The sequence below is a fragment of the Erythrolamprus reginae genome, chromosome 3 (assembly GCF_031021105.1).
Source record: "Erythrolamprus reginae isolate rEryReg1 chromosome 3, rEryReg1.hap1, whole genome shotgun sequence".
Taxonomy (NCBI): Eukaryota; Metazoa; Chordata; class Lepidosauria; order Squamata; family Dipsadidae; genus Erythrolamprus; species Erythrolamprus reginae.
In genome coordinates, this window is record NC_091952.1 from 153,749,646 (window position 1) to 153,776,925 (window position 27,280).

At 36.1% G+C, this 27,280-nt stretch overlaps 1 protein-coding gene across 5 annotated transcripts; it reads left to right on the forward strand.

The window, feature by feature from the left end:
* Nucleotides 1-1,575: 1,575 nt before the first annotated feature.
* SLC39A6 (solute carrier family 39 member 6) lies at nucleotides 1,576-25,374 on the forward strand. Of its 5 annotated transcripts, none has more exons than XM_070747055.1 (11): nucleotides 1,586-1,659; nucleotides 5,641-5,708; nucleotides 6,931-7,545; nucleotides 8,992-9,172; nucleotides 9,485-9,654; nucleotides 11,768-11,980; nucleotides 12,425-12,521; nucleotides 15,285-15,662; nucleotides 20,176-20,256; nucleotides 23,484-23,674; nucleotides 24,547-25,374. In XM_070747055.1, the coding sequence occupies exons 3-11, from the start codon at nucleotides 6,940-6,942 to the stop codon at nucleotides 24,697-24,699; spliced, it is 2,070 nt and encodes a 689-aa protein (XP_070603156.1). In that variant the 5' UTR covers nucleotides 1,586-1,659; nucleotides 5,641-5,708; nucleotides 6,931-6,939; the 3' UTR covers nucleotides 24,700-25,374. The 5 variants fall into 5 exon arrangements, with proteins under 5 accessions (XP_070603155.1, XP_070603156.1, XP_070603159.1 ...); XM_070747058.1 differs by lacking the exon at nucleotides 5,641-5,708 and adding an exon at nucleotides 2,683-2,731 and having other exon boundaries at nucleotides 1,627-1,659; XM_070747057.1 differs by having other exon boundaries at nucleotides 1,644-1,659; nucleotides 5,644-5,708.
* Nucleotides 25,375-27,280: the final 1,906 nt, after the last annotated feature.

The window sequence follows — 27,280 nt, forward strand, 5'->3', positions numbered from 1 at the left end:
GCTGCAGAAGAAGGTGAGAAAACAGAGAGGGATAGAAAAAAACTTGCTCTTTCTAATGAAGATAAATGAAGGTGATGAAACAGAGCTCTCTGTTTTCTCACTTTCAATCATCTTCATTTTTGTTTCATTAGAAAGAGCACATTTTCCCCCTATCATATATGTTGTTTTTTGTGATGGTTTTTTTTTTCAAATAAGGCTGCAAAAATCAGTCAAGTGGACAGCTGCTCCACTTGACAAAGAATGACCCGTATGTAAGTAAGCACATACAAGATAGCAGGCATTGGTATGAACATAACAAAAGCAAAGTAAGTACAGGTAAATTTGGACAATAGGACAGTAAGACAGGGATGGTAGGCATAATGGTGCGCTTATGCATACCCCTTGCAGACCTCTTAGGAACGGGGTGAGGTCGACTGTAGACAGCATAAGGTTAACGTTTTTGGGGCTTTGGGGAAGAAACCACAGTCAGGTAGTACATTCCAGGCATTGATCATGTGTGTAGATCCAATATAAATAATTGATTGGCTCTGGCTTGACCTTATTCTATAGGGTTAGTTCATACACTAACTGAAACTTTTATTGATTGATTTTGTCCAATACACAATGAGGGTTTTAGTGGATATACACATAATAAAATACATAATGAAGGTTATAGAGGATATACTCATAGTAAAATATATCTAAGAAAGAATAAAAGAGAAGATATAGGAATAAAACATAAATGAAAGAATAGAAGAAGAGATATAGGAATAGAGGAAAGGTATAGGAGATATAGGAGAGCAATAGGACAGGGGACGGAAGGCACTCTAGTGCACTTATGCACGCCCCTTACTGACCTCTTAGGAATCTGGATAGGTCAACCGTGGGTAATCTAAGGGTAAAGTGTTGGGGGTTTGGGGATGACATTATGGAGTCCGGTAATGAGTTCCACGCTTCGACCACTTGGTTACTGATGTCGTATTTTTCACAGTCAAGTCTGCAGCGGTTAACATTAAGTTTAAATCTGTTGTGTGCTCCTGTGTTGTTGTGGTTGAACTGAAGTAGTCGCTGACAGGCAGGACCTTGCAGCATATGATCTGTACTCCGTTGGTGGAGGAAAAGAAAAGTTTAAAAGTTTTCTTGTTACTAGTATCATGTATATGAATATTATTATATCTTTACATACCTCCAATATGTACTTGACAAAACAAACAAATAAATAAAATAAATAATTGCTGGTAGTTATGCTACCCGCTCGAGAGAAAAACCCGTTTTCTCCATATCTAAGAGCGAAGGTTGGTGCCAAGAAGAGTCGGGCGAACCGCAAAACTAAACCGACCAATTTGCCTACTAAATTTCCTCAGAGAAATCACTTCGTTCCCTACCCGCTTAACGCGCCTGTTGGTTTACGCCTCCCCACGTGGGCCGCCTTGTGTACAGTACTTCTTTTGTCTTCGCCCTTTTCCCCCCTTTCGAAGGCCCTCCTTTCCGACCACGAAACGCGGTAGAATTACGGAACGCCGATTGGTTCTCATTCGCCCAGCTGATCCGAAAGCGTGCTCCGATTGGCTTGGTTTGAATGACGTCATTCCTCTTTAGTCCCTAGGCCGGCTTGCTGGTTCTTCTTCTCCGGGCGGTGGGCGAAGGCGGTTCCTGGCGCGGAATGGACCGTAGCAGTTGGTGAGGAAGCAGAGCTTGGCGGTTGTTGGTCCAGGTTGAGGGGGTCAGGAGCGGGGGGGGGGGGGGCGAACTCTTAGCCCGGCTCCTCTGATGGTGGGGTGGGTCCTAAAGGATCAGCAGCAGCGATCAGTGAACTTCTGTTTTTTAATCGGCCTCTGGCATGCGCAGAAGAGCGCGTGCATCCTCACATTTTCAGTGCTGGCAAATTATATGAATCCCACTTCTGGTGAGAATACCAGATTTTTGGCTCGTGCCGAACACAGAAGCCCAGAGAAAGAGATTTATATGAGATTTGCCATGGGGGAAGAATTACAGCCGGTTTACTCCACTGAAAGGGGAGGGGCGGCATACAAGTATTATTATTATTATTATTATTATTATTATTATTATTATTATTATTATTATTATTATTATTTAGATCCATTTTTCCATGCTGAAATTTAAAAGTAGGACAGATTCTCCTTGCCAGAAAGGAAATTTACAGCAGGTTCTTCATAATTGAAAGTAGCTCTAGTTGGTTAGTAGTAGATCAAGCTTCCAAAGCACCCATGTCTCATGGTAGTCTATCTCTGGATATTCTGTTGTTGTTTGCGGCCCTTCCTTGGGGCCCGTCAGTCTGAATAAACAGGATCTGCTTTGGTTTTAATCAGAGAGGAGATTCTTGCACAATAGAGGGCAGGAAGCCTTTCTAATAGCTGAGAAGAAGGAACGTGTAGGAGAGGAGTTTCGCCAGGTGCAGGATTTTCAGCTCATGGCGTGCTGCAGCTTGCCAAAATAGCCCAGCACTGCACTGTTCTGGGCAGATAGCTGTGATTGTCATTCCTGGGATCTGTTGGAGCTGCTCTCCCAGCTTAGGAGTCCCAGCCCTGAAGGCCCCCAAATACGACTGGGACTGCTTTGGCCTTGTACTGGGGAAACAGAAATATAGAAGATTGAGGACAGAAAAAGACCTCATGGCCCATCTAGTCTGCCCTTATACTATTTCCTGTATTTTATCTTAGGATGGATATATGTTTATTCCAGGCATGTTTAAATTACGTTGCTGTGGATTTACCAACCACGCCTGCTGGAGGTTTGTTCCAAGTTTCTACTACTCAGTAAAATAATATTTTCTCACTTGCTTCTGATCTTTCCCCCAACAAACCTCAGATTCTGCCCCCTTGTTCTTGTGTTCACTTTCCTATTAAAAACATTTCCCGCCTGAACCTTATTTAACCGTTTAACATATTTAAATGTTTCGATCATTCCCCCCATTTCCTTCTGTCCTCCAGACTATACAGATTGAGTTCATTAAGTCTTTCCTGATACGTTTTATGCTTAAGACCTTCCACCATTCTTGTAGCCCGTCTTTGGACCTGTTCAATTTTGTCAATATCTTTTTGTAGGTGAGGTCTCCAGAACTGAACACAGTATTCTAAATGTGGTCTCACCAGCGCTCTATATAGTGGGATCACAATCTCCCTCTTCCTGCTTGTTATACCTCCAACTATGCAGCCAAGCTTTCTACTTGCTTTCCCTACCACCTGACTGCACTGTCCACCCATAAGGCGAGGGAGTCCTCGCCTTACAACTATCACTGAGCCTAACATTTCTCTTGCTGAGTGAACCATTTGTTAAGTGAGTTTGCCCCATTTTAAAATCATTCTTGCAGCTGTTAAGTGAATCACTGTGGTTGCTAAATGAGTGAAACTGTTGTTAAATGAATCTGCCCATTGACTTTGCTTATTGGAAGGTTGTAACTTGAATGGTCATTAAATGGGCTGTTGTAAGTCAAGGACTACCTGTATTTTCTACATTCTCTCTACTTCCTCCTTCAGGCCCTGATAATTCTTCAGCTTCTCATACTCTTTACTCCTGATGGTGCAGTCACTTGGCACTGCTACATTGATCGCCACAAACTGCCTTCTGGTATTTGTCTATTACCACAATATTTGGTTGATTTGCCAGTACTTTGCCTTTCTGTCCCAAATCCAGTCTTCCTATGCCATAGAATTTATTGGGAAGGTGGGTGTAAGAATAAAATGAGAGGAATGGGAGGGACCATGTATGTTAACTTGGATGTTTTGAAAGAAAGGGAGGATATAAATGGTTATAAAGAAAATAACATTTCTTGCAAATCCATGATCAGAAAAATAAGCTGAATGGTAAACGTAGAAACCTAATTTCTAAGATCTATGAACCCTAAATTGTTGATATATCCATCAGCATTTCTCCTGATCTTTAGGTGTGAAAAATGCACCTAGGACATTTGTCAATGCAAGAGTATAAGATGAGAAATCAGAAAGGAAAAAAAGTATCCCATAAGTGATAAAGTACACAGGGTTTTTTTTAATGAAGGTTCGTTGTAGTGTAATGAAGTGTAGGTGTAGAGTAGATACATAGATAATATTCATGTAGCTGCAAATAGGTCATTTGGTTACTGGCACAGCATGAAATATGGTATACTCTTATCTGATTCTACAGAATCACCAAACAGGAAATGCTCGCAAAAGTCCCAATATATTTCTAGTAGCAGTCGGTTATTATTTGGTATCTGTTGTAAATTTCAATTCAATTAAAAGAATGGAAGTCTTATTTTAGAATTATATTCCACTTTATGATTCGTGGTAATTAACTATAAAATGCTTATTCTTGGACTGAAATACATTTACTTTTGATTGTCTTGTATCCTGTCTCTGACCCTTCTTCCAAATCATTACAGTTGTGTAAACATTACACAAACAACATGTAAACGCATGCGATAGAAAAGGTGGATAGAGAAAAAATATTTTCTCTATCACACAATACTAGGACGAGGGGGCACTCCCTAAAGCTCATAGGTAAGAAAGTGAGGACAAATAAAAGAAAATATTTCTTCACCCACAGGGTCATTGGTTTATGGAATTCACTTCCAGAAGAGGTCGTGACAGCTGTCAGCCTGGATAGCCTCAAGGCAGGATTAGACAGATTCATGGATGCCAAGTGTATAGGTGGTTATTGAAATGAATGTCCAAAGGCAGGATTCCCTTGGGTACCATTTGTTGGGAGTTAAGGAAAAGAGAGTTTTGCCTTCTCTTTCTGCTCAAGATCCCTATGTACCACTGTGTGACGCAGAATGCTGGACTCGATGGGCTTTGGCCTGATTCAGCATGGCTCTTCTTAGGTTCTTATGTTCTTATTTATGCTTCATCTTCCCAAGACATATTAGATTGATGAGAATGTAGCAAAGTGTTTTGAGTATCATAAAACTGAAATCTTGTTATTTAAAGTAAGACAATTGAGATTAAATAAATATTGGAAAATAGTTAATGAAAATTGAAAATGATTTTTGTTCAGGCTAGTTGGTGTGTTTCCTTTGGAAATCTTGAATATCTATAGAGCAGGAGTCTCCAACCTTGGCAACTTTAAGAGTTGTGGAGTTCAACTCCATTCTTCAGCCAACTTTGCAAAACTGCCTAAGGAATTCTGGGAGTTGAAGTCCACAGGTTTTAAAGTTGCCAAGGTTGGAGACCCCTGCTAGAGAGGAACTGGCAGTGATAATCTGTGACTTACGACCACAATTGAACCTAAAATTTTGGTTGCTAAGCAAGATAGTTGTTAAGTGAGTTTTGCCCTAATTTACAACCTTTCTTGCCACAGTTAAGTTAGTAAAATGGTCGTTAATTGAATCTGGCTTCCTCATTGCCTTTGCCCATCAGAAGATTGCAAAAGATGATCACATGACCCTAGGACACAGCAACTGCCCCAAATACATACTAATTGCCAAGTGTCCAAATTTTAATCACAAGATGATGGAGATTCTCCAGTAGACATTAGTGTGAACATTGGTCTTAAGTCACTTGTATCAATGCCATTGTAACTTCCAACAGTCACTAAATGAATTATTGTAAATTGAGGAATACCTGTATGTAACAGTGAGTTGGGATGAATGATAGTTTTCACCTGTGTCTTACCATTTACTTTACCAATAATAATGATGGTTTTTTTTCTTGGTCTTTAAAGCAGAAGTCTCAATCTGCAAGATATCTACAAACTCCATGGCTTCTGAAACTAAAAAATAGAATTGTTAGGTATGCGGCTAGGAAACAAAATTGTGAAATTTATGCATGCTTAGTGGACACAGAATGCCAAAATGTTCCTTGACAATTCAGAAATTGGGAGAGAGAGAATTAATGATGGGAGAAGAATGAAATAGAGTATGAATTGCAAAGGAGGGATATTGCAGTAAGCAACTTTTTTTAAAGCAAGTTTTTCTTGTAATTATGTAACTTTCAATAAGCTCAGGGCAGTGAATAGGTGATAAAGCCACCATGATTTTTTGGTATCAATTCAAATCTTTTTGGGGCAATACAAATATTAGAGCTTCAGAAATATAGCCTTGTACCAATTTTGAGAATTTAATACCTTATTATTTATAACAACCAAAAGAAAAGATAATAAAATTTTTAGATTATTCCTGCAATGAATGAGAAATACTATATGTACCAAAGGGATTTTTAAAAGCTTGGGTTTCTGATCTGGTTGACAGCAGTTATGGAAGCCAGCAGAGTCACTTGAGATTCAATGCAAGAATTTCAGTGGAAGGTCTTACATTGTTGACATTGGATTCCTATTTGATTGGCATATATGTATCAAAATGATCCTTCCAAATGCCGGGGAGATTGTCAAAAAGAGGGGGCCATTTTCTTCATTGTTGGTGGTCATATAATAAAGTTAAAACTCAGTGAAATTGTTTTGGAAAGATAAGTATCACTAAACTTGAATGATGTCAAGAGTTAGGCTTATTGCATGCATTTATGAGATCAAACTGTAAGCTTAAAAACAAAGAACTGATTATTTAATTTTATTAGCCAAAGCAATAATTGTGCAACATTGGAAAATGTTGAGTGACATAACAGTTGAGTTGTGTAAGAAATTCTCTTCAATTGCCACATTAGAAAAAATTACAATTACACCCCCCCCCCCCAAAAATGGATTGGAGTTAATAATTATTATAATTACAGTAGATATATTCTTTATAGATGGTAATTTTTCATATGTATATTGCCCTCTTGAAATTATAGATCGTTTTTGTATTTTGATCCTTTTTCTTTATATTATCTTGGATTTATGTTACCTGGTACTCCTTGAAATAAAAAAAGCAGAATTTCATATACTGTAGTAAAATGCGCAATTTACCATTTTAAATTGGCAGGTGTTTCTTTTAAATACTCATTTTATTTTCTATTGCATGAATTGAATAATATACATGGCCAGTTTTAAAAATTAATTTTATGTTGTTGTTTTTCACAGGACCCTACCATGGCAAACAAACTTTACATAGGTTTTCTTCACTTACTTTCCACATTTTTGTTTTGTGGTGCTTCCTACTCTAGCTTGGAACCAGTCACAATTTCACAAACTACCGAAAAACTTACTCCTGAGAAGGCAGCTGGTATTAATATTAGTTTGGCTTTATGTAGACAGAGACATCATCTTCAGGATCTCTTCTCTCGTTATGGGGAGAACAATACATTGAATATTGAAGGGTTTAAAAAATTGCTACACAGCATAGGCATTGAGAAAGTGAAAAGAATAGATCACCACCATCACCATCATCACAATCATGCTACACTCGGGACAAACTCTGACAAAACCTATTGTCCTAATGGCGGATCAGGTGATAGCAGCAAAGATATTATCAATAACCCAGCAAAAGATGTGGCTAGAACAGAGAATATGGAGGACCACCAGGAAGAATCCATGGATAACAAGAGTACAACTGTTGCTGTAACAACAGCTACCTACACCACAACTATAGAGGGCAACCCTTTGGTACAGCACTCAGAAACTGCAGAATTGTCAGCACGTGTGGGCTTTGTCAGCCCCAAGCCAAGCACTGTTCTAGGAGGCAGCAGCAGCAGCAGCGTAAGTTTTTAAATAGAAAAGCAAAGGAATCACTTGTTTTTGTGAGGTCTGAAACAGGAGGCCCTCTGTGTGTTCTAAAATTAGCAAACAAATTACACAAAATTTATTTGGGCAGAAGTTTTTTTTAAATTTTTTTTTTGATATAATATTATATTATTTTAAAACCTTAATCATTTATTTACTTCTGTACTTTGTGGGTGCTCTACACTGTTTTATTCCATTTCCAAATAAAAAACCATTTAAAGGATTGGTCCAGATGCTTTCAGATTTGATAATCATGCAGAGTTCCATGCTGAAGTTCCCCTGAAATTCCACATGTTCATCATTTTAATCTTGTTCTTTGAAAAACAAAACAAGGTTCTTGACCACTGGATTTGTTTTCCTTGTAATAACTTTCTCAAGCATTTTTAAATTGAACAATCCAGATTGGCAAATTTGGGATTGTGCTTTCATTAAGATTTGATCTGATCCTAAGCTAATGAAGAGCTTTCTACCACCTTGTCATGCTCACATTTAAATTAAATATATTAATTCATTAATTCATGTATTAATTTGTGATCTTTCTGAATGTACTGAAATGTTTAGATACCCACAGATTAAAAGGAATACTGTATATAGAAAAAAAATCCTAAATTACATAACTGATTTATTAGGTAATGGAGAAAAGCAGTTTCCATGCTTTGCTTATAATTCATGTGTGAAACTGTAAAATGGAAATCTTAGAAACTTCAAGTATAGCTTGAATAAGAACATTCATCATTATCCCTACTGTTAAATAGTATGAGAATATTTTTGGTTAAATGGATTACTTAAATAGAAAAAAGAGCATTGTATTGACTAGCTTTGCCAGTCCCACCCTGGACTTCTGAAAGTCATCGAACTTCTAAATTTTGAAGATTATATACTTGCATTAGTAATTTTGACATATTGGTCCATAATGGGGGGAAAAGCTCTGGATCCATTAATGTTGCAAAAACTTACCTGATGCTTGTGTTTAAATTTATAAAGTCTGTCTTTAACCCAAGGGGTGCACCCCTTTTGGATTGACAAGATTTGCTGGTGACAACACCATTGTGCAGGGGATGTCCAGTTACCAAAAGTAATGCAATCTTCATGGATTTCATTTTAATATTAATAAAATTTGGCAGAACTTTTTTTTAAAATGCATTTAGTTGTCATATTATTTTCCTATAGCACAAGCCTTGTTTTCAAGGATAGTTGTAACATTTTTGATTTTTAAACACATTATTAAATTATTTGTGACATACAAAAATGCATTGGCTCTCTGATGCTATAGTAATCCAATGTACCGGTAATCATTTTGATGCGTTTTTAAACTTTTTTTAAAAAATCACTTTTGTCTTATGAAATTTGCCCGTGGAAGAAAAGCTGCTATGTTTTAAAATTGCCTCTCAATGTGTATTTTTCTAACACTTTTTTCCATAGTGCTTTAATACATCAGAAATGATGCTTTTCCATGGAATAAGTACTCAAGCATCTTTGACAGCCATAGAATTTAGCTATCTTTGTCCAGCTATAATTAACCAGATTGATGGTAGAAACTGTATAATTCATGCAGCAAGTGAAAAAGCTGAAACAGCTCCAAAAACATATTCATTGCAAGTTGGTGAGTTTGATGGCAGATTTTCTATTTAATATTTTTACTTTCTCTTGTTTTTGAAGGTGTAATACATTCTTATTCCAGGAGTGGCTTTATTTTGGCTGAATTATCTGAAACAAAACATTTGTATTTTTTATCTCAAGGAATAGGTCTTTTTATAAATGGCAACAAACCATATAAAAATTCTACTGATCTTTCAGATTAGAAAATTCAGGTTAAAAAAATTCTTTTAGCTAGTCACCAAAATGGAAGAAAGCTGTGATTTAATAAAGAATGGATGTTTGAATTATTTGATTAAAAAAGCTCTTTTCTTTTCAGCTTGGATTGGTGGCTTTATATCCATTTCCATTATCAGTTTTCTTTCATTACTGGGTGTTATACTGGTGCCACTTATGAATCGTGTGTTTTTCAAGTTCCTCTTAAGTTTCCTGGTAGCATTAGCAGTTGGAACTCTAAGCGGAGATGCTCTTTTACATCTCCTTCCACATGTAAGTACATTGTTTTTTCTGTTAATATTGTATATGTTCCTTTGAAACACAGAGATGCCCTTTGGTCAGTGGAAGTAGAAAAAGGACACATAATGAAACAAAAGCATCTAATCTGATGACCTTGTGTTGCCCATCATCTTTTAAATCTCTGCATTAGATGCATTTTTCTTAACAATGGTAGAGCTAAAGTAAATGTACTACTAATGATGTGAATATAGTGTACTCACACAGTTTTATGCCAGCTGTTAGGAAAGGGGCGAAGTAACTGCAGGACTATGGGGAGTTTAGCCAGCTCAAGTCCTGCTGAAAAACTACTATTCACTCCCAGTGGAAATACTGCTTGGGCATCATCCTTATTATTTGCATTTTAAAGGTCACATTATTTCATCAGCCCTTTGGTGGATTTGACTATAGATGTAAAGTAAGAGAAACACATACTTGCTTCAATTTAATTTATTCTCCCCTTGTGCCATTATGCCATTAAAACTCAGAAGGTCCCATTATGCCTGGCCTCCCCAATTCTGTTATGTATCTGTTTCTGCTCACTATTTATTACACCTATAAGCATTTATGGTAATGTAAAACCTATTAGGTAGAATTCTTTGTGAACTGTAGTGTTTGGGCATTTCTCAGGAAAAGTTTGCTTTGTGAAACTTTGTGTATATATGTAAGGGAGACATTTCTCCTTCCTTTATTCTTTTCTTCTTGTAACTCTCATAGCTTATAGTGGGAGAAATATCACCTCCTCCTGCTTTGGTTGAAAATAAAATTTATTTTGGGAGAAGAGCATCACGGGATGTTTATAGCATTGCAGTTTGTACATGTGACAAGGATATTCAGTAGCAATTTGATTTAGTAACAGTTTATATGGTTCAATATTTGTGGCACAGAATTTGTAGAGAGACAGTCAATAGATAATTGAATATGAACATTTATAAAATCCAAACTTTTGAGATTTTTCATATTTTTGCCTTACGTCTGGTATTCAGGCTCATTGGCACGTAATTGCATATTTTTCTACATAGATGTTCTTTGTATAAGCTTGTTGCATCAACTGGTTCAGGCTGAGTTTGGTTACCTACCATAGCTATTTGTTCACAAATAATATTGGAAAGAACTTATAATTAATGTTGCCATTTATGGTTTGTGGTCAGGTTAGATGTGCCAAATAATACAAAAGCTATTCTATGTCATTCAGTTTCAGGGGATTGAAAGGTTTATTATCATAGCTGACTCCTGTATTCAAAGCAAATAAGTCTAGGGATTAGATGACCCTGTGACATTTTGGCTAAAAATAAGTAAACATTTTGTATAATTTGGAAATACTTTATAGCTGCCATAAAAAAGTTTCTAAATGTAACTATTATGCTAAATGTGTAGTTGGACAGTAATCTGAATATATTTTGAGCCTTATCCCTGGAATATTCTGTGATGTTATAGTCAATGTTTCACTATTTTTTTAATGTTACAGATGAGGTGTCATTCTTTTTTTTAAATGACAGTGAACAACATCCTGTAGGTCAAATTAATGCAACAGTTCCTCCGATCTCCAACACACCCACACCCACATCTTTTCTTGGAATTTTTGCAAGAAGTACAAGGACTTTTGACTATAATCTCATCTTATTTCCTTATTCTTATGTATTGTCTGAAATTATAGAGTTTATTGTTTTAGAGTCATCCCAGGGCTTAAATCTGTCAGTTTTACTTGTGGATGGTCACTTATTGCAATAAATTGGAAGTTTCATCTTTTCTACTTTGTTGTTTATATGCCAGTGCCCCCCCCCCCCCCCCAACCTTTTGGGCACCAGGGACCGGTTCCGTGGAGAAAGGTTTTTCCTTAGACAGGAGAGGGGTGTGGTTTTTATTTATTTTATTAATTAGATTAGGGGTTTTGCATGCTGCCTGCATCCTGTGGATGGTGCTTCACTTCTATGTCAGGCCCAGTTTCGCATACTATGGCTCACTGCTGGTCCATGGACTGGGGATTGGGGACTCCTGCTTATATATCGTTCTTGGGCTGACAAATATCCTTATTTCTCTAGTCATCCTAGCTCATCTTCTATATGGAATGTTGTCTAAACTATTTTTCTTTCTGAATTTCCACATTCAGTCTCATGGAAAGCACCACCATCATCATGAAAAACCGTTTATGGCACACAGTAACGATCTCTCTTTAAAGCATCTGGTTTTCCAAAGTTCAGAGGAAAATGCTTATTTGGATTCTACATGGAAAGGCCTTACGGCCCTTGGAGGACTATATTTTATGTTTCTTGTTGAGCACTTGATCACATTAATTAAACAGTTTAAGGACAAGAAAAAAAAGGTAAGAAATTACAGAGTTTCATTTTGCTTAAATTTTCTTATCTGAGGCTATTTGAAAGTGATGTTATAACCAATTTATAGAATAATGTTTTCACTGGATATTGCTTTTCTGTAATAGTGTCACTTACTTAGATTTCCCCATTACAGCGGAAATTTTTCAAAGGGGAAAAACCCTGATATATCCTTAAGTGTATTTGAGATTGAATTTTAAGTTCTAGCTGATGTAAGGTTTTAAAACAGAATTAAATATTACAATAGTAAAAATCTGTGGGGGGTTTTCTAGCCAGTCTGTTATTTATAGAAATCTCACATGCATTTCAACATTTGCCTATTCCACTATCTATAGGTTTTTTTATATTTTATTTCTATATTTTGTTGATATATGTATCATTCAGGACACATAGCCAAAATATTAACAACTTCAGTGTATTTTTTTTGGAGTTAGAAAAAAAGTGATGATGATGAATCAGAAATCAAGAAACAGCTGTCTAAATATGACTCTCAAGTTTCAGCAAATGATGACAAAATAGATGCAGATGATAGTAAGTTTTAATAAATTTTGTATAAATATTTTTTAAAATATTTGTGAAATGTATTGATGGCAATATAAGAGGATCTGAGATCTAGTATACTAGCTTGAAAGTTTTCATTTTTAAGTAGCAAAACATATAAATCCCTGTACAAAATGTTCCCCCCCCCTATTCTGCATGTGTTTTTTCAGAGTATCCCCCCCCCCCAAAGGGTGGAAATATCAGTGTGTCTTATACGCTGAATGCAGCTTTTTTTTTTTGGCTGCCTGAAGCCTAATCCCTGCACCCCATTTTTGGACAGATGGTCTGGGAAGCCTGCAGAGAGCTGCTGGGGGATGGCAAAAATGGCCCAGTTTTTGCAAAAAAGTGGTCATTTTTCACTCATTTTTTCACAAAAATGGAGTGGGCAAAGGGTCTGAGGGGTCTGCAGAGAGCTCCTGGGACTGGGGGAAGGCAAAAATGGGGGCATTTTTGCCATCCCCCCCCCATTCCCCAGGAGCTCTCTTCAGGCTTCCCAGATCCTTTGCCCACCCCATTTTTGTGAAAAAAGAGGTGAAAAATGGCCCGATTTTAGCAAAAACGGGACTGTTTTTGCCTTCTAATCACCCCTTCTAGCATGACTGGAGGAGGAATTCTGGGAGTTGAAGTCGACTAGTCTTAAAGCTGTCAAGTTTGAAGTTGGTAAAAAGTTACCTGGTTGTAAAAAGTGTACATGTTTGTGAAAAGTATTCTGCTAAACTTGTGTTTTATTAAATAATATATTACTACACCATTTGGTTCAGGATACTTTTTTCCTTGTTTTCCACCTCTAAAATCTAGGTGCGTCTTATACTCCGATGCATTTTATATTCCAAAAAATGCAGTAATGGATGAGATACATTCTGTTAAGAAACATTTTGCTAATGTCATAAAACAGTGTTGTCTTAACATTTATCCACAGTTTCATTTTTTTCATCCCTTGTTGTGTTCCAAATATTAACATAGGGAAGAGAAACTTGAAGTAGGGCAGCCAATATGCACCTCAGTTCTTAACAATTCTAGAAGCTTCCTTCTCAGCCCTAGGTTTTGAAAGATGGCATCCGCAGTTATAAAGAAAAACTTTACAAAAAGTATAATAATTGTAGTAAGGTGTGTAAGTGGTGCAAGAATTGTTTGGGATATCCCTGAATAATTTCATAATTGTTCATCACCATGCATTATTACTAAAATGAGCCGGGGTGGCGCAGCAGGTAGAATGCTGTATTGCAGGCCACTGAAGCTGACTGTAGATCTGTAGGTCAGCGGTTCAAATCTCGTCACCGGCTCAACATTGACTCAGCCTTCCATCCTTCCGAGGTGGGTAAAATGACCCAGATTGTGGGGGCAATATGCTGGCTCTGTTAAAAAGTGCTATTGCTAACATGTTGTAAACTGCCCTGAGTCTAAGGAGAAGGGTGGCATAAAAATCGAATGAATGAATGAAGGAATAATGATTTAGGCTTTATTGGCAGTTTCATGCATTTCTCCACCAGAGCTACTAGAGCTATTTTGGCAAACATGATCTTAGTTTCTCTTAATTGCAACCTCTTCTTCATTCCTGTTTTTTCCCTCCATAAGAGCTTCACTTCATTGTCATTTATTTGTGTACTCCCACCTCACCCCCCCCCCTTTTTTTTTTGTGCCTTGAAGTCAGTGTTTCATTCCTGGCAACTGCCTGAAAAATGCCTTGCAATTTTCTTTGCAACATTTTTTTAGAAATGTTGTATCATTACCTGCTTCCTAACACTGAGAAAGAGTGACTTGGCCTGAGGTCTAGCCAGCTGGTTTGTGCCTGAGGCAGGACTACAATTTGTAATCTCCCAGTTTCTAAAATTGTACCTTAACCACTATAAAAACTGGCTCTTACTATACGGCATCCTTTCCCCCCCCACCTCACCTAGAGATTTTGCAGGGAGATGATTGATGTTTACTATCCTCACATCTCTAGTTCTGGTAGTTATTATAAATGCTATAAATTGTTAGCTAAATAAAACAATATATAGTGATGTATCCCTGTGCTTTGTTGATCCATCAGAAGTTCATTTGGCCTTTAGATAGGATTAAGTTGAAAATGACTGCTTAGTTTGCACTGTTTGGACATAGAAGGGTATACAGTACTGATTTTTACATGCTGTTTGATAAGGGTTTAGATTCCATTGTGCTGATGGACACATCGGGAGTTTTGAAACCATGCAATGGGGGTTGTTACTAAATAGTTCCCATTGTAATAGAAAATACCTTTTTTTAAGGTTGCCATGGTGGCCCTGATGAAATCAGGTCATGAGAATGTTCCAGGACACTCCTTATTATCTTCACTTTTCTTAACCCCAGGCAAATAAAACACATAGGTTATAGTCATTATTTTTATTTCCTCATTAATGTTACTTTTTGAAGGAGTGCAATTTATTTTTGTACAAAATGAGGTGAGACAGGAAACTTGAGGAGTATTTATCTTGATTATCATGGGCACATGTTGGAACCTGAACTTTAGAGGCATTTATGCACAGGGCAGTTTTTAAATATATTTCTAAACATGTGGCATAATGTATGCTTTAAATGTGCCTGCCTTTTATCGGTTTGTCCTAAAACATAAAATAGATCAGAACATTCTTTACTTACTTGCATGGTATACTTCCAATAAAAATGTGTGAAAATAAAATAATTAAAGTCTTTTAGCTAAATATATAGGAATTATTCTATTTTTTCCCTTCAATTTAATAATTTGAGTTGTTCTCTTTTTTTTTCTTCCTATCCAAGGACCTGAAAATTATTTGGGGGTACTTTCTCAAGAGCCATCAAATTTCCTCTCTCAGAAACCCACGGTACAAGAAGAAGAAGAAGTCATGATCGCACCCATCCACAAAGAGGCATCTGATCATGAATATGAATCCAGAGGCTGTAGAAACAAATGCCATTCACACTTGCATGACACTCTAGGGCAGTCAGATCATCTTAGTCATCATCACCATGACTACCATCATATTTTGCATCACCATCACCATCAAAATCATCACCCACATAGCCATAGCCAGCGGTATTCACGTGAGGAATTGAAAGATGCTGGTATAGCTACCTTAGCTTGGATGGTAATAATGGGAGATGGCCTGCATAACTTCAGTGATGGTCTCGCAATTGGTGAGTGCTTATGTATTGGCTGCTAGTTCATACATGTAAATGGCTGAGCAACATTTTTTATAAATGTGCAAGAGGAACAATAAAAATATTTTTGTTAAAATTAACAATTGTCACGATTCTCAGTATTTTCCCAGCCAATTTATAAGTATCTCAGAAATCCCAAATTCACTAAAACGTAGATTTTATTTGTTAAACATAATTAGTGCTTAGATAGATGTGAATCTTTTTTTAAAAGTTTTTAAATTAAAAATAACAATTAAAAACATTGGGCATGGTGTCAATTTTCTGGTTTAAACCTTTACGTAAGGGTTTACCTTTCAACAAATAGTTCCTTATTACTATGTCAATATGTACATATTTCACTGTTCAAACACAAAGTTTCTTTCATCTGTGAAGATTAAATCAATACCAATTCCATTCTCATTTGTCACAGAATGCTAACATAAAATTTCTACACTTCCAACTTGTCAATGATGTGCAGTCCCAACATTCCTCTTCGTCTCCCACCAATGGTACAATTCATCGCAGTATCCCATTTATCATAGTATTCTGATTCATTCTTTTCTTTGAATTCCAGCATCAACCTGTACATTTCAGCCCAAGACAATATTTTGTTTAGTACCTCTTCTGAGAGGGTTTCTTTATTTTTTTTACTTTTGTGCAAAAGCCAGTCTTGAAGCCATTAAGATATGTAACATCAAGTATACAGTATTGCACACTTGTCATATTTATCTTTTATAATACCTAATAAGAAGAGTTCAGGCTTCAACTCTCTATTCTGCATTAATATCTCTTCAAGCTATTGTTTTATTTGATACCAAAAATCACAAGGTTTGGGGCATTTTCACCACATATGGTAAAAAGGCCCTGGCATTTCTTTACATTTCCAGCACACTGGTATAAGATTCAAACTTATTTTAGTTAGCCATGTGAGTGAGAGATTCCCACTCTTCTGCTTTGTTTATAGTATCTAGTCGAAAACTTTTTTCTTGCCATGACACCATAATCCCTTCCGGTGTCAACTGCCTAAAGTTGATATTTTGTCTTGTCAATTTGGAGGTTAAATGTTGATAAGGCCTTCTTAAGTCTCTTTCCTTTCTAGGCACTTGTTTGAGTACAACTACTTGTCTTCCTCTGTATTCTAATGGGTCGTCTCTTGTTCTATGCAATATCTTCTCCCAAATTGATTTCTTAACTAATCTGATGTGGACTTCTTTAGGTAGGTTATATCTTCTTCTGTAGTAGGTATAGATCCTGTATATATTTTCCCATTTTCTTTTCCATTTCCTGTAATTTTGGTTTGTTCTTCATGATTTGTTGGAAACATTCAAATTTCCTGCCAATTGACCTCATCTTTTCTTTTAAGTTATCCAGTGTCACTCCTTACTTCCTCTATCTCTTTTTTCAAATCTTCATGTTTTTTAAACATCGCATCCTGCATTGATTGCAGGTCTTTGAATGAACTAGCTCTTTCTTGTTGGGTCTACTCTTCCATGTATCTTTGTCTAGCTGGACTCGATTCAGCTGCTGTGGTTTGGCCTGCCTGCTTTCTTCCTGTGCCAATTCTTGTAAGACTAGGAGTACTTGTCATTTTTTTCAGCATTTTAAGCCCACTTATTTACAATCCTTATATTTCCCTCTAGCACACCAGAGCTCACTTTATCTATTCCATACCTGCAGAGATTGCAGGTTACTTTTTAAGTATAATAGTAAATTACATATTGAATGTATTGAATATACTGTAGATGTTAAACCATATAATATATGCTACAGTGGATATTGAAACACCAAAACAAAAATAATTAAATAATTAAATGACTTATAAATTCTGAACACTTATTACTATGCTATAATCCTAAATCACCTATATATTACATCAATCAATGTCTGGGATAAATTAATCAGGAGGTATATTATAGACTCACTTAATATAAATAGTTCCTTCTTGTTATAACAACCAACATCTAATTTCCTATCCATCTCCTTATTATTGTAAATATAAATATATTCAACAGATCTGACAAATGTAAAAATTCTCTCCCCCTAACAGTTATACGCAGCTTCTTATTTTTATATAACTTCTTTTAGTCCTTAAAGTCAATGAGTTCTTACTTAGGTGTCTATTTATTCTTGTAGACCAGGGCCAGTTCACTGTCCTTCAGACTGTTGGAGGGCTGGACTATAAAAAAAAACTATGAACAAATCCCTATGCACACTGCACATACCTTATTTTAAAGTAAAAAACAAAATGGGAACATACTAGTTAGAGGGAGGGAAGAAATCTGGAATTCATATATGTTTATGTTTTGTTTTTAATTTTCTTTTGTTAACATCTGAATCGCTATACAAGGTTTGCTTGACTTATAGAAAAATGTATAAAGAAAGAAGGAAGCACTTTGGCATAATGATTAATAAGTTAGAAATATAATTGGTGTTGTACTTTTTGAAGGAACATTAAGGAGGGAATTTAATTAAAAGAAAATGAATGTAAGTGGATGACAAAATTAGAAAAAAAACTTTTGCAACTTTTTTGATGATTGATATTAGTTACTAACAAAATACCCCATTTTATTCATGGAAAATTAGATGGTACGCTGTGTTGTTTGAATGTATGTTAAGAGAAAAAAAATTACACACACCCCCCAAAACCCCCCCAGTCTTTCCTTCCTCTGTCCCTCCATTCATTTCATTCTTCCTTCCGGGGTTTGAAAAACCTGCGCGAAGTTTGTTTTTTGCCTGCTCAGCCGTGCGACTGCACAGGCTAGAGGGAACAGTGGCCAGGAGCACAGGATGCAGACACATCCTGTGTTCCTGTCACTCACTCACGGGCCGGGTGAATGGCCTCAGTGGGCCGCATGCGGCCCGCGGGCCGTAGTTTGGGGACCGCTACTGTAGACAAAAGTAGGTAAGTTTTAAACCTCTTTCTTTCTTTCTTTCTTTCTTTCTTTCTTTTTTTTTTTTCTTTCTTTCTTTCTTTCTTTCTTTCTTTCTTTCTTAACAGCATCTTTTTTCTTTATTTTATTTTTCCCTCTCATCTATTGCCTGTGTCTATTCTCTTCTTGGCCAGCAGGAGTCTCCCTTGCCTCTCTCTGTGGTGCTCAGTATTCAGTCTTTCCGACTTTTAATTGTTCTAACTTCTTATTTTTTAAGTTCTTGTAAGAAAAAGAAACCACCCATAGTCTTTTAACTTTTCCAACCAATACAATCACAATGCAGTATACCCTTCTATGTCCAAACCTTCCTTTCACCGCTATTTCACAGGAGAAGAAAAACGTTCTCCCCTTCTTCTTCTGCCACACTGTCATCCCCACTATCTTACCGCTACTTTTCATCCAGCTGTTAGCTGTCATTTCTTTGCAGCTGCCATTATGAGCCGTCTCCTTCCCCCCTCTGACTTCTCCAAGGCTTCTCCTGCTTTGCCTAAACCCGATTGCTATTGAGAACTGTTCTGCAGGGCACCTCTTCCAGTCCCCCCTCCGAGGGATCTGGGACTCCAAAAAGTCCGCCGGGTGATCAGAAGCAGCTGCAAAAATGGTGTTTTGGTCCAGACAGCCATTCTATACACCTGTCCTCTTTGACAGGTGGCCTGCCCACCCCCACCCAACTGGTAGATGTGAATTTTGTTTGTCTGTCTTCATGTCTATAGGCTCTGTTAATAATTGGTTACTTTTACCTGTCAAAACCAAGAATCAAGATGTGTTAGTTTCAAAGTACAGAAAAGTTGCATTTGGTCCTCTCTTAACAATCGCTCATTCAAAGACCATTCAAAGTTACAGTAGTGTTGAATGAATGGTACTTATGACCAGTCTTCATCAGTTACAACAGTTCTCCGTGCTCACGTGATTGCCATTTGGTGGATTTCTATAAGCCAAGTCAGTGGGAAAGCCAGCAGGGAACCACCAATGGCATCCATGTGACATCCTCAATTAAGCTGCTGTTATTCACTTAGTGACAGAAACTGAAGATGTTAGAATAACTGTTGGTAAATACTATGGTAATGTGATGTCTTGTTTTATGACTGTATCCCTTAGTAACAAATTCTGGTCCCAATTACTATTATTAAAATGAAGGCTATTGGCAGTCATGCTGCTATTGCCTTAGCTCTTTATCCTATTGCATCTATTAAAAGCTGTAGTTCTGTGATTTTCATATAACTGTAAATGCTCTTCATTTAAATTAAAATTGTAAAGTACACAGATAGAAAATTGATTATCTTCACTAGAACTGAAATAGAAATAAGAACGGCCCTCAAGGCTAGGTGAACTATATAGCTTTTGTTCAGAAAATGGATGTATTTTTACATTTTTCTTTATAGGGAGCATATTTCTTACAACTAGTCTACTATTTATTTCTTGTTCCTTTGTATGATTTAATCCATGGTTCTTGCCATACAGCACCTATATAATACACAATGCTGATTAGAAAACATCTTTCTTAATTTAAATTTATTTGGGGGTTTGCCTTCATTTTTCAATGTGATTGCTTTCTAATAATGTTCATTTATTTTTCCTAGGGGCTGCTTTCACTGAAGGCTTATCCAGTGGCTTAAGTACATCTGTTGCAGTCTTTTGTCATGAATTGCCACATGAATTGGGTAAGACATACGTACCGAGACTAGGATTGCCCCCACCCTCCTTGCCTTTCGCAAACTCCTTAAAACCCACCTCTGCCATCAGGCATGGGGAAATTGATTCCCCTGGGCCGTTTCCGCTTTACGTATAGTGTGTATGAGATATATGATTGTTTTTTATATTAAGGGTTTTAAATTGTTTTTAACTATTGGATTTGTACGGTTTTGTTGTTGTGAACCGCTCCGAGTCTCCGGAGAGAGGCGGCATACAAATCAATCAAACAAACAAACAAACACACAAATAAATAAGAGAGCAGTAAAATATATTTCCATGCTTTAACTGGTATATCGACTGCAGAGTGATCGTAATGCTAATAAAGCCCCAAATTCCTATTGCTGACTCATTAGTATTGTTTTTTGTTTAAATGCTGAACAGTAATCTACCGTTTTGTTAAGTTTTATCACAATGTAATTTGCCTTCTCGGATCAGAAACAATTGTTTCTCAGAGCAACCTGTCAAGCATACACAGTGGAGTCACAAAGTATATCAGAACAACTACCTTCTCTGCTTTTGTTACTTTGCAACTGTTATTATTCTGTTTCTAAATACATTATAAAGCATTTGTATATATAGTCGTCACTGATAAACTTATTCTTCATACATTTTTATGTGTTTTTTTTCTGTATACCTTCTAAAGCTAGGTTTAAGGCCATCATTATATTTAGTTCAGTTATATACTATGGTTTTCTGGTGTTGTGAGAGATTGAGAAATACATTTCTATATTTGCTTCCTTCATCCCTCCCACCTCATTTTTCACATTCCAAATTTCCCCCTTTTTCTGACTAATCCTAACACTTGTTCCTTTGTTGATGGGAGAGTTGTTTTAATTCTCTGATTATTTTGGATGGCTTTTCTGTATTTTAGTATCACTTTTTTTTTAACATCATAAGCATAAAAATCTATGCACGGCATTCTAAATAGATTCCAAATTCCTAAATTTGTATAAAGCAATTACAAAACTGGAATTTAGTTTCTTTTCCCATGTTCTAATGATCTCTGTTGAGAAATGAACTTTTTGCTTTTCGGATATTGAATTGTTGTTTTTATTAAGCTGTCAACTTCCAACTCAAGATCCTTTCTGCCTATATAGATAGTCCTTAATCTACAATCATTTAGTCAGTGACTATTCCAAGTTACAATGTTGCTAAATAAGAATAATTTATGAATAAATAAATTTATGAATAATTCTCAGAGTTCCAACCGTCCTAGGACACCAGCAATCACATGATTGTGATCTGAGTGTTTGGCAACCCAGTTGTTTCAACATTGCCATGCGTCACACAATCATGTGGTGATCACCATGTGCAATTTTCTTCGCCAACTTCCCTAGTTAATGCAGAAGCTGAGAAGGGAAGATTGCAAGTTTTCAGGGAAAGTCTCCCCCACATGTGCACCCTTTCCCAGCCCCTCTTTGCTCACACGCATGGGCCACTAACACAATCTGATGCACAGGGTGGATAAAAATTGATGTTTTTTTAAAAAAAAATTAAAATTGTGATTTATTTTTATTTTTATCAAATTTATTTTAATAAAACGCCTTTAAGATACATTAATAATTTAGTTTATTCAGCATGAAATGGAAGTTAAGTAGCATGAGGCTGTATATTCTGCAGTATTTACATTTTTGGTAAACTCATTCAATGGATCCAAGCTCTGCATGCTGGGATAACATGCACTGCATTGATGCATTCACACAATTTCGCAGCAGAAGTGACAGTTGCTCTTTAAAAATTATGATTTAAATCGAGATGATTTAAATAAAGCCTTTTTAATAGATATTCAAATCAAGATTTAAATTGTGATTAAATCGACTTGGTTTAAATCGAATTCACCATGCATGCTTCTTGATCCATGCAATAACTCTTATGTCTGCTTATGTTTCCTTATCTGCACACCCTTCATACACCTTCCCTGATCTATGCCACACCCCATGTACACTCATGTGTGCTAAACTTTCTTAAATCTTCTCACATCTTCCCTGATATGTGCGATGCTTCTTAACTACCTGGCGCAGATAGGAATTTAGGATTTATTGAATACCATTCACAGTTTCAAACATGTTCTGGTGATTCAGTTTTAAACAATACAGTAAAACATTTCAATAGAGTAAAGCAGAAATAAACATTTAATAAAAGACAATCAAATATATCCATCAATAAGTTAATATAAAGCTAATATAATTGAATTGCCTATCTACTACATCTATCAGACATAAGAGAGTTCATAATGTTCAGAAGCATATTCCGAACTCAAACAAACCTAATTAATTTTGTGAAGATTTGACCAAATTCAATTGCATGCTTCTAATTTAAAGAGTTTTATAGTACTCTTTGATTTACAGCTGGTTGCTCATTAACTGTTTGAAGTTAAAATGGGCTTCAGTAGAGGTACTTTAACCTGTCCTGTAAGATATGCCTGCTGCAAGCGCGCGCACACACACACAACACAAACACACACTGCAGTCACATTGATTACATTTTGGGTGGTTGGCAACCTGTTCCATGTATGATTTGATGCAGCATTCCATGGCAATGTGATCTTAATTTGCTATGTTTTTTGCTCTTCTCCAATAGAAAATGGCAAAAAATGCCCATTAGATGTGCTAGTGGTGACTCCCTTTACAACAACCATAACAATCAGTTATAAAATAAAATCAAGTCCGATTGCACGATGCATTGATTTACAACTGCAATGACTTACAATTAAAATTCTGGTAGTTTTGAGGACTATCCGTAATGGCAAATTATTTCAAAATGTTTTATTCAACATTAATATAAATTATAGAAGTATGTGTTAGAATAATGGAAAAACTCAGATTTGTGAAGTCTGTGATTATACTGCACTTGTGAGTTGGCCTTTAAAGCAACTCCTGTCTTTGTGTGTGTGTGTGCTGTACTGCAGCTGAGAGGGAAAAGACACTGGTTTTACAATCCTATTTGTATACAATCCTAGTTTATATATATTTGCCTATCGGCAAGCACATAAAAAATTGATAAAATATGACAAAGCAATTATGCTTACGCTTGACTCCATCATTCTAAAGTTTTGAAGAACCTCATTATAGGAAAGCCAATTATTTTTTAAAAGGGAAAAATTCATAATGTTTTGACACGGCTTTCATGGGGGGTGGAATGCTGACATTTTAATATAAGTGATTGATACAAACATGTTTCTATTTGTCTTTTGAAGGAGACTTTGCTGTACTTCTCAAAGCTGGTATGACTGTCAAACAAGCGGTTCTTTATAATGCTCTCTCAGCTATGCTGGCATTCCTTGGAATGGCTACTGGGATACTCATTGGCCATTACGCTGACAATGTTTCCATGTGGATCTTTGCCCTTACTGCTGGGTTGTTCATGTATGTTGCTCTTGTTGATATGGTAAGTACATGCTTATTAATAGACCTTAATAGATATTAACAGCATTCCAATACTTTAGAATGCCAATGAGATATTCTTATGGGAATACTAACCTGGTATTCACTTTAGAAGTAGTGATTTGAGGAGTGGGAGTAGAGTAGAAAAACAACATTAGCTTAGTAAAAGAATTACCCAAATAACATTGCCATAGCCAGATGTATTCATTCATCCAATTATTACAATTTTCTGAGGACTGTCCTGGATTTATTTTAAGAATGAAACCTTGACATACATATTCCTAGGTAGGATTCATTCTAACTAATGCATTCGGGGGGGGGGGGTTGTTGAAAAATAGTATACTAAGAAAAATTTCAAGATTTGTTGAAGTACAACACTTTCAAGTCATATTTGATCACAGGCAACCAGCCACAATAGTTGTTTAAATAACATAATAATCAGTGGATCCAGGAAACATGGAAAATTAAGTCATTTACTGAAAAACTGTAATAGAAATATAAAGAAAATGAATTTTGTTCTTTAATTTCCTAGATATGAGTGGCGAGGTGGAGCTCTTGCCTCACAATCAGGAGGCTGCGAGTTCGATCCTAGGTAGCGGCAGATAGAGTACTTCTCTCCTTGGTCACACTGAGCAATTGTCTAGATATTCTTAGTAATATTCTAGATATTAGTAATATTCCAGATATTCTTAGCTGGCTGGAAATAATAGGAGCATATTTTACAGATGGGAATATGCTGCAATATTTTCTATCAGATTTTATATGTATAATAATAGAGGATTGATCAATATTACCAACATTAACCACTGCATATGTAGAAACGTTATTTATTATAATATGCATGACTTAAAATTATGTATGTTTCTTTAAATATAGGTACCTGAAATGCTTCACAATGATGCAAGTGATCATGGATGTAGCCGCTGGGGATATTTCCTGTTACAAAACGCGGGAATTCTTTTAGGCTTTGGTATCATGTTACTTATCTCAGTGTTTGAGCACAAAATTGTGTTCAGCATAAATTTATAGGATTGCATTCATACTCAAAGCTGCAATGGTGCAAGGATTTTTTCCAGTTTCTTCTTCCTGATTCTCCAGGGAAGATGAAAGATGTAAAGGTACGGGAGGATGGAACAAAATTGTGAAATCACACACACATACACACCCTTTATCCAGGGTGAAACACTGAAGGTTTACAGTTGCTTCCATGAACTGAAGTTTCTTTGTCTTTGAAGTGGTACACTGCTTCAGCTGCACGTTGTTTACTTTTCATACTATTAATATTTTCTATATTGTATAATTGTAGACACTTTGCCTCCCATTAATTAGTCATAGAGATTTTAATCCTGTACTATTCATAAATTGCAGAGAATTTACCAGTGGCAAAAAGAGAAAATTGGCTTATTAGATATTATCTTTTTTCAAACATATTGAAAAATGAAACTATAGTGTGTAACTTGAACTTTCTTCTTAAAAAATAATAATATTGCAAATCTGATCAGAGCATGCATTGCTAGAGTTTCTCTTGTATATGTTAAAGTGGTACAATGTTAATTATTGTTGCTTTAAAGGTGTAGAAAAATCCAAAATTATTACTTTTTTCTTGGTAGTGATAGTGGAGAACAATTTTGTTACTGTAAACATGTATTCCAATGAAGAATACATATGTTATTTGCCATTAAAATTACATGATCCTTGGTCTGATTGAATGTCCAAAGTATGCTTTTATGTATTTATAAAGATGCTCCCAATTGCCTGTAGCTGTCGCACCTACCTATTCTGTAAACAGGTTGATGGTTAAGTGGAGGTTTTATAGGGCCACTTCCTGAATACCAACTGTTTATTGTTTGTGGAGTTGTGTGCCCAGTGTGCTGATTTATTCTCACTTCCTACTGGGAGATGGGAGAAGGCAAGGCACATTCAAGTAGGAAAAGTTAAAAATTGCTGGCGTGTAAAAAGAATGTCTATGCAACCATCCCTGAGCAACAAACAGCCACATATGTTCCATTCAGTCCAATGCAGTAAACATCTATTCCAGCCTTCATTAATGAGTTAAATAGATAAACATCTGGAGTAGTATATATAATGGATGATTTCTGCTATGAGTTTGTATAGTTACAATAATCGGGGTTCTGTATAATTCTCTGATGTTACTTAGATACAAAGAACAAAGTACAGATCTCTTCTATGGCCAGTAGAAATAAACGAGTTGCAAAGAATTTTAGGAGTGATACTCTGAGTGCTTTCTCTACTATATGAGTTGTGGTGGTGCAGTAGTTAGAATGCAATACTGTAGGCTACTTCTGCTGGCTGCCAGCTGCCAGCAGTTCAATTCTCTCTGGTTCAAGGTTGACTCAGCCTTCCGTCCTTCCAAGATTACTAAAACGAGAACCCAGATTGTTGGAAGCAATATGCTGACTCTAAAACACTTAGAGAGGGCTGTAAAGCACTGTAAAGTGATAAGTCGAAGTGCTATTACTAGAAGAATAACTAGGAAGAGTCATCTTTTGTTCAACATTGCTAAATATTACCTGTATGTCACACATATACCATGTTTTAAGCAGGCTGTTCCTCAATAACCATAGTGGTTCAGAATTGAATGCTAGGAATGTCTTATGCCAAACTTGAAAGTAACCATCTGTTTTTTAAATTATTCAGAATATTTTAATATTTTATATATAAAAAGAGAGGAACAGCAGAATTAAAATTTGCATAAATAAAAAAATCAGTTTACATGTAAATTATATCAATTTTATATTTACTTAACATTAAGAAAAATAGGAAATTAAACATTAATTATATGCAGACCAAATTTCCACAGTAGTCAACTCATGATGGCAAAGCATGCATTCTTCAGGCCATTGTATAGTTGTTAGAGAATTCATATTCCAATTATGTAGGTTTAGTTTTTTACTTTTTTATTTTTAATAACACTTTTTTAGTTTTTAGCTCCAGAGAAATGAAATAGATTCTGTTGTCCTGTATCAGTGTGAGTTCATTTGTGTATTGTAACTAAAATGCTTTGTGGTTTTAGAAACGTTGTAGAAAGATTACAGGAACTATTTACAGCATTCCAGAAAAGCAATTTATGAGAGAACTGAAAAGGGGAAAAGATTGCTAGCTGACCAAATCCCAATATCAATTTGAAAGCCACATTGATAAACCTAGCTCATTAACAGTGTTAATTGCAGAAGATAAGAATATTGATTTGATTTACAGTACTGCAAATCAGTGGGGAAAATGTAATCCCTTATGATGCACGTTTTAACTCCTAGCGTCTACTATTTACTGGGGTCTTTGGTTAGCGAGACCAAGATGCAAGTGTGAACAATATAACATTCTATGGCGACACAGATTGGTTCAGGTTTAAAAAGGGTGTTAGACAGGAATGTATTTTATCACCATTTTTGTTCAAGCTTTATCCTGAAATAATCATGTGGATATTATACCTGGAATTTTCTGAGCTGGGAGTGAAAATTGGAGGAGGAACCATAAATAATTTGTGGTACACAAGTGTTACATTGTTGACTCAAAATAAGGAAGACCTGGAAAAAATGATCTGAAAAATCACGGATGAAAGTAAAAAGTGGCATTGAATTTTCAGGAAAAC

Coding starts and splice junctions, on each gene's coding strand:
- SLC39A6 (XM_070747054.1), top strand. CDS start 6,940: ATGGCAAACAAACTTTACATAGGTTTTCTTCACTTACTTTCCACATTT. Junction 9,655..11,767: donor TTTTACATCTCCTTCCACAT/GTAAGTACATTG, acceptor TTCCACATTCAG/TCTCATGGAAAGCACCACCA. Junction 11,981..12,424: donor TTAAGGACAAGAAAAAAAAG/GTAAGAAATTAC, acceptor TTTTGGAGTTAG/AAAAAAAGTGATGATGATGA.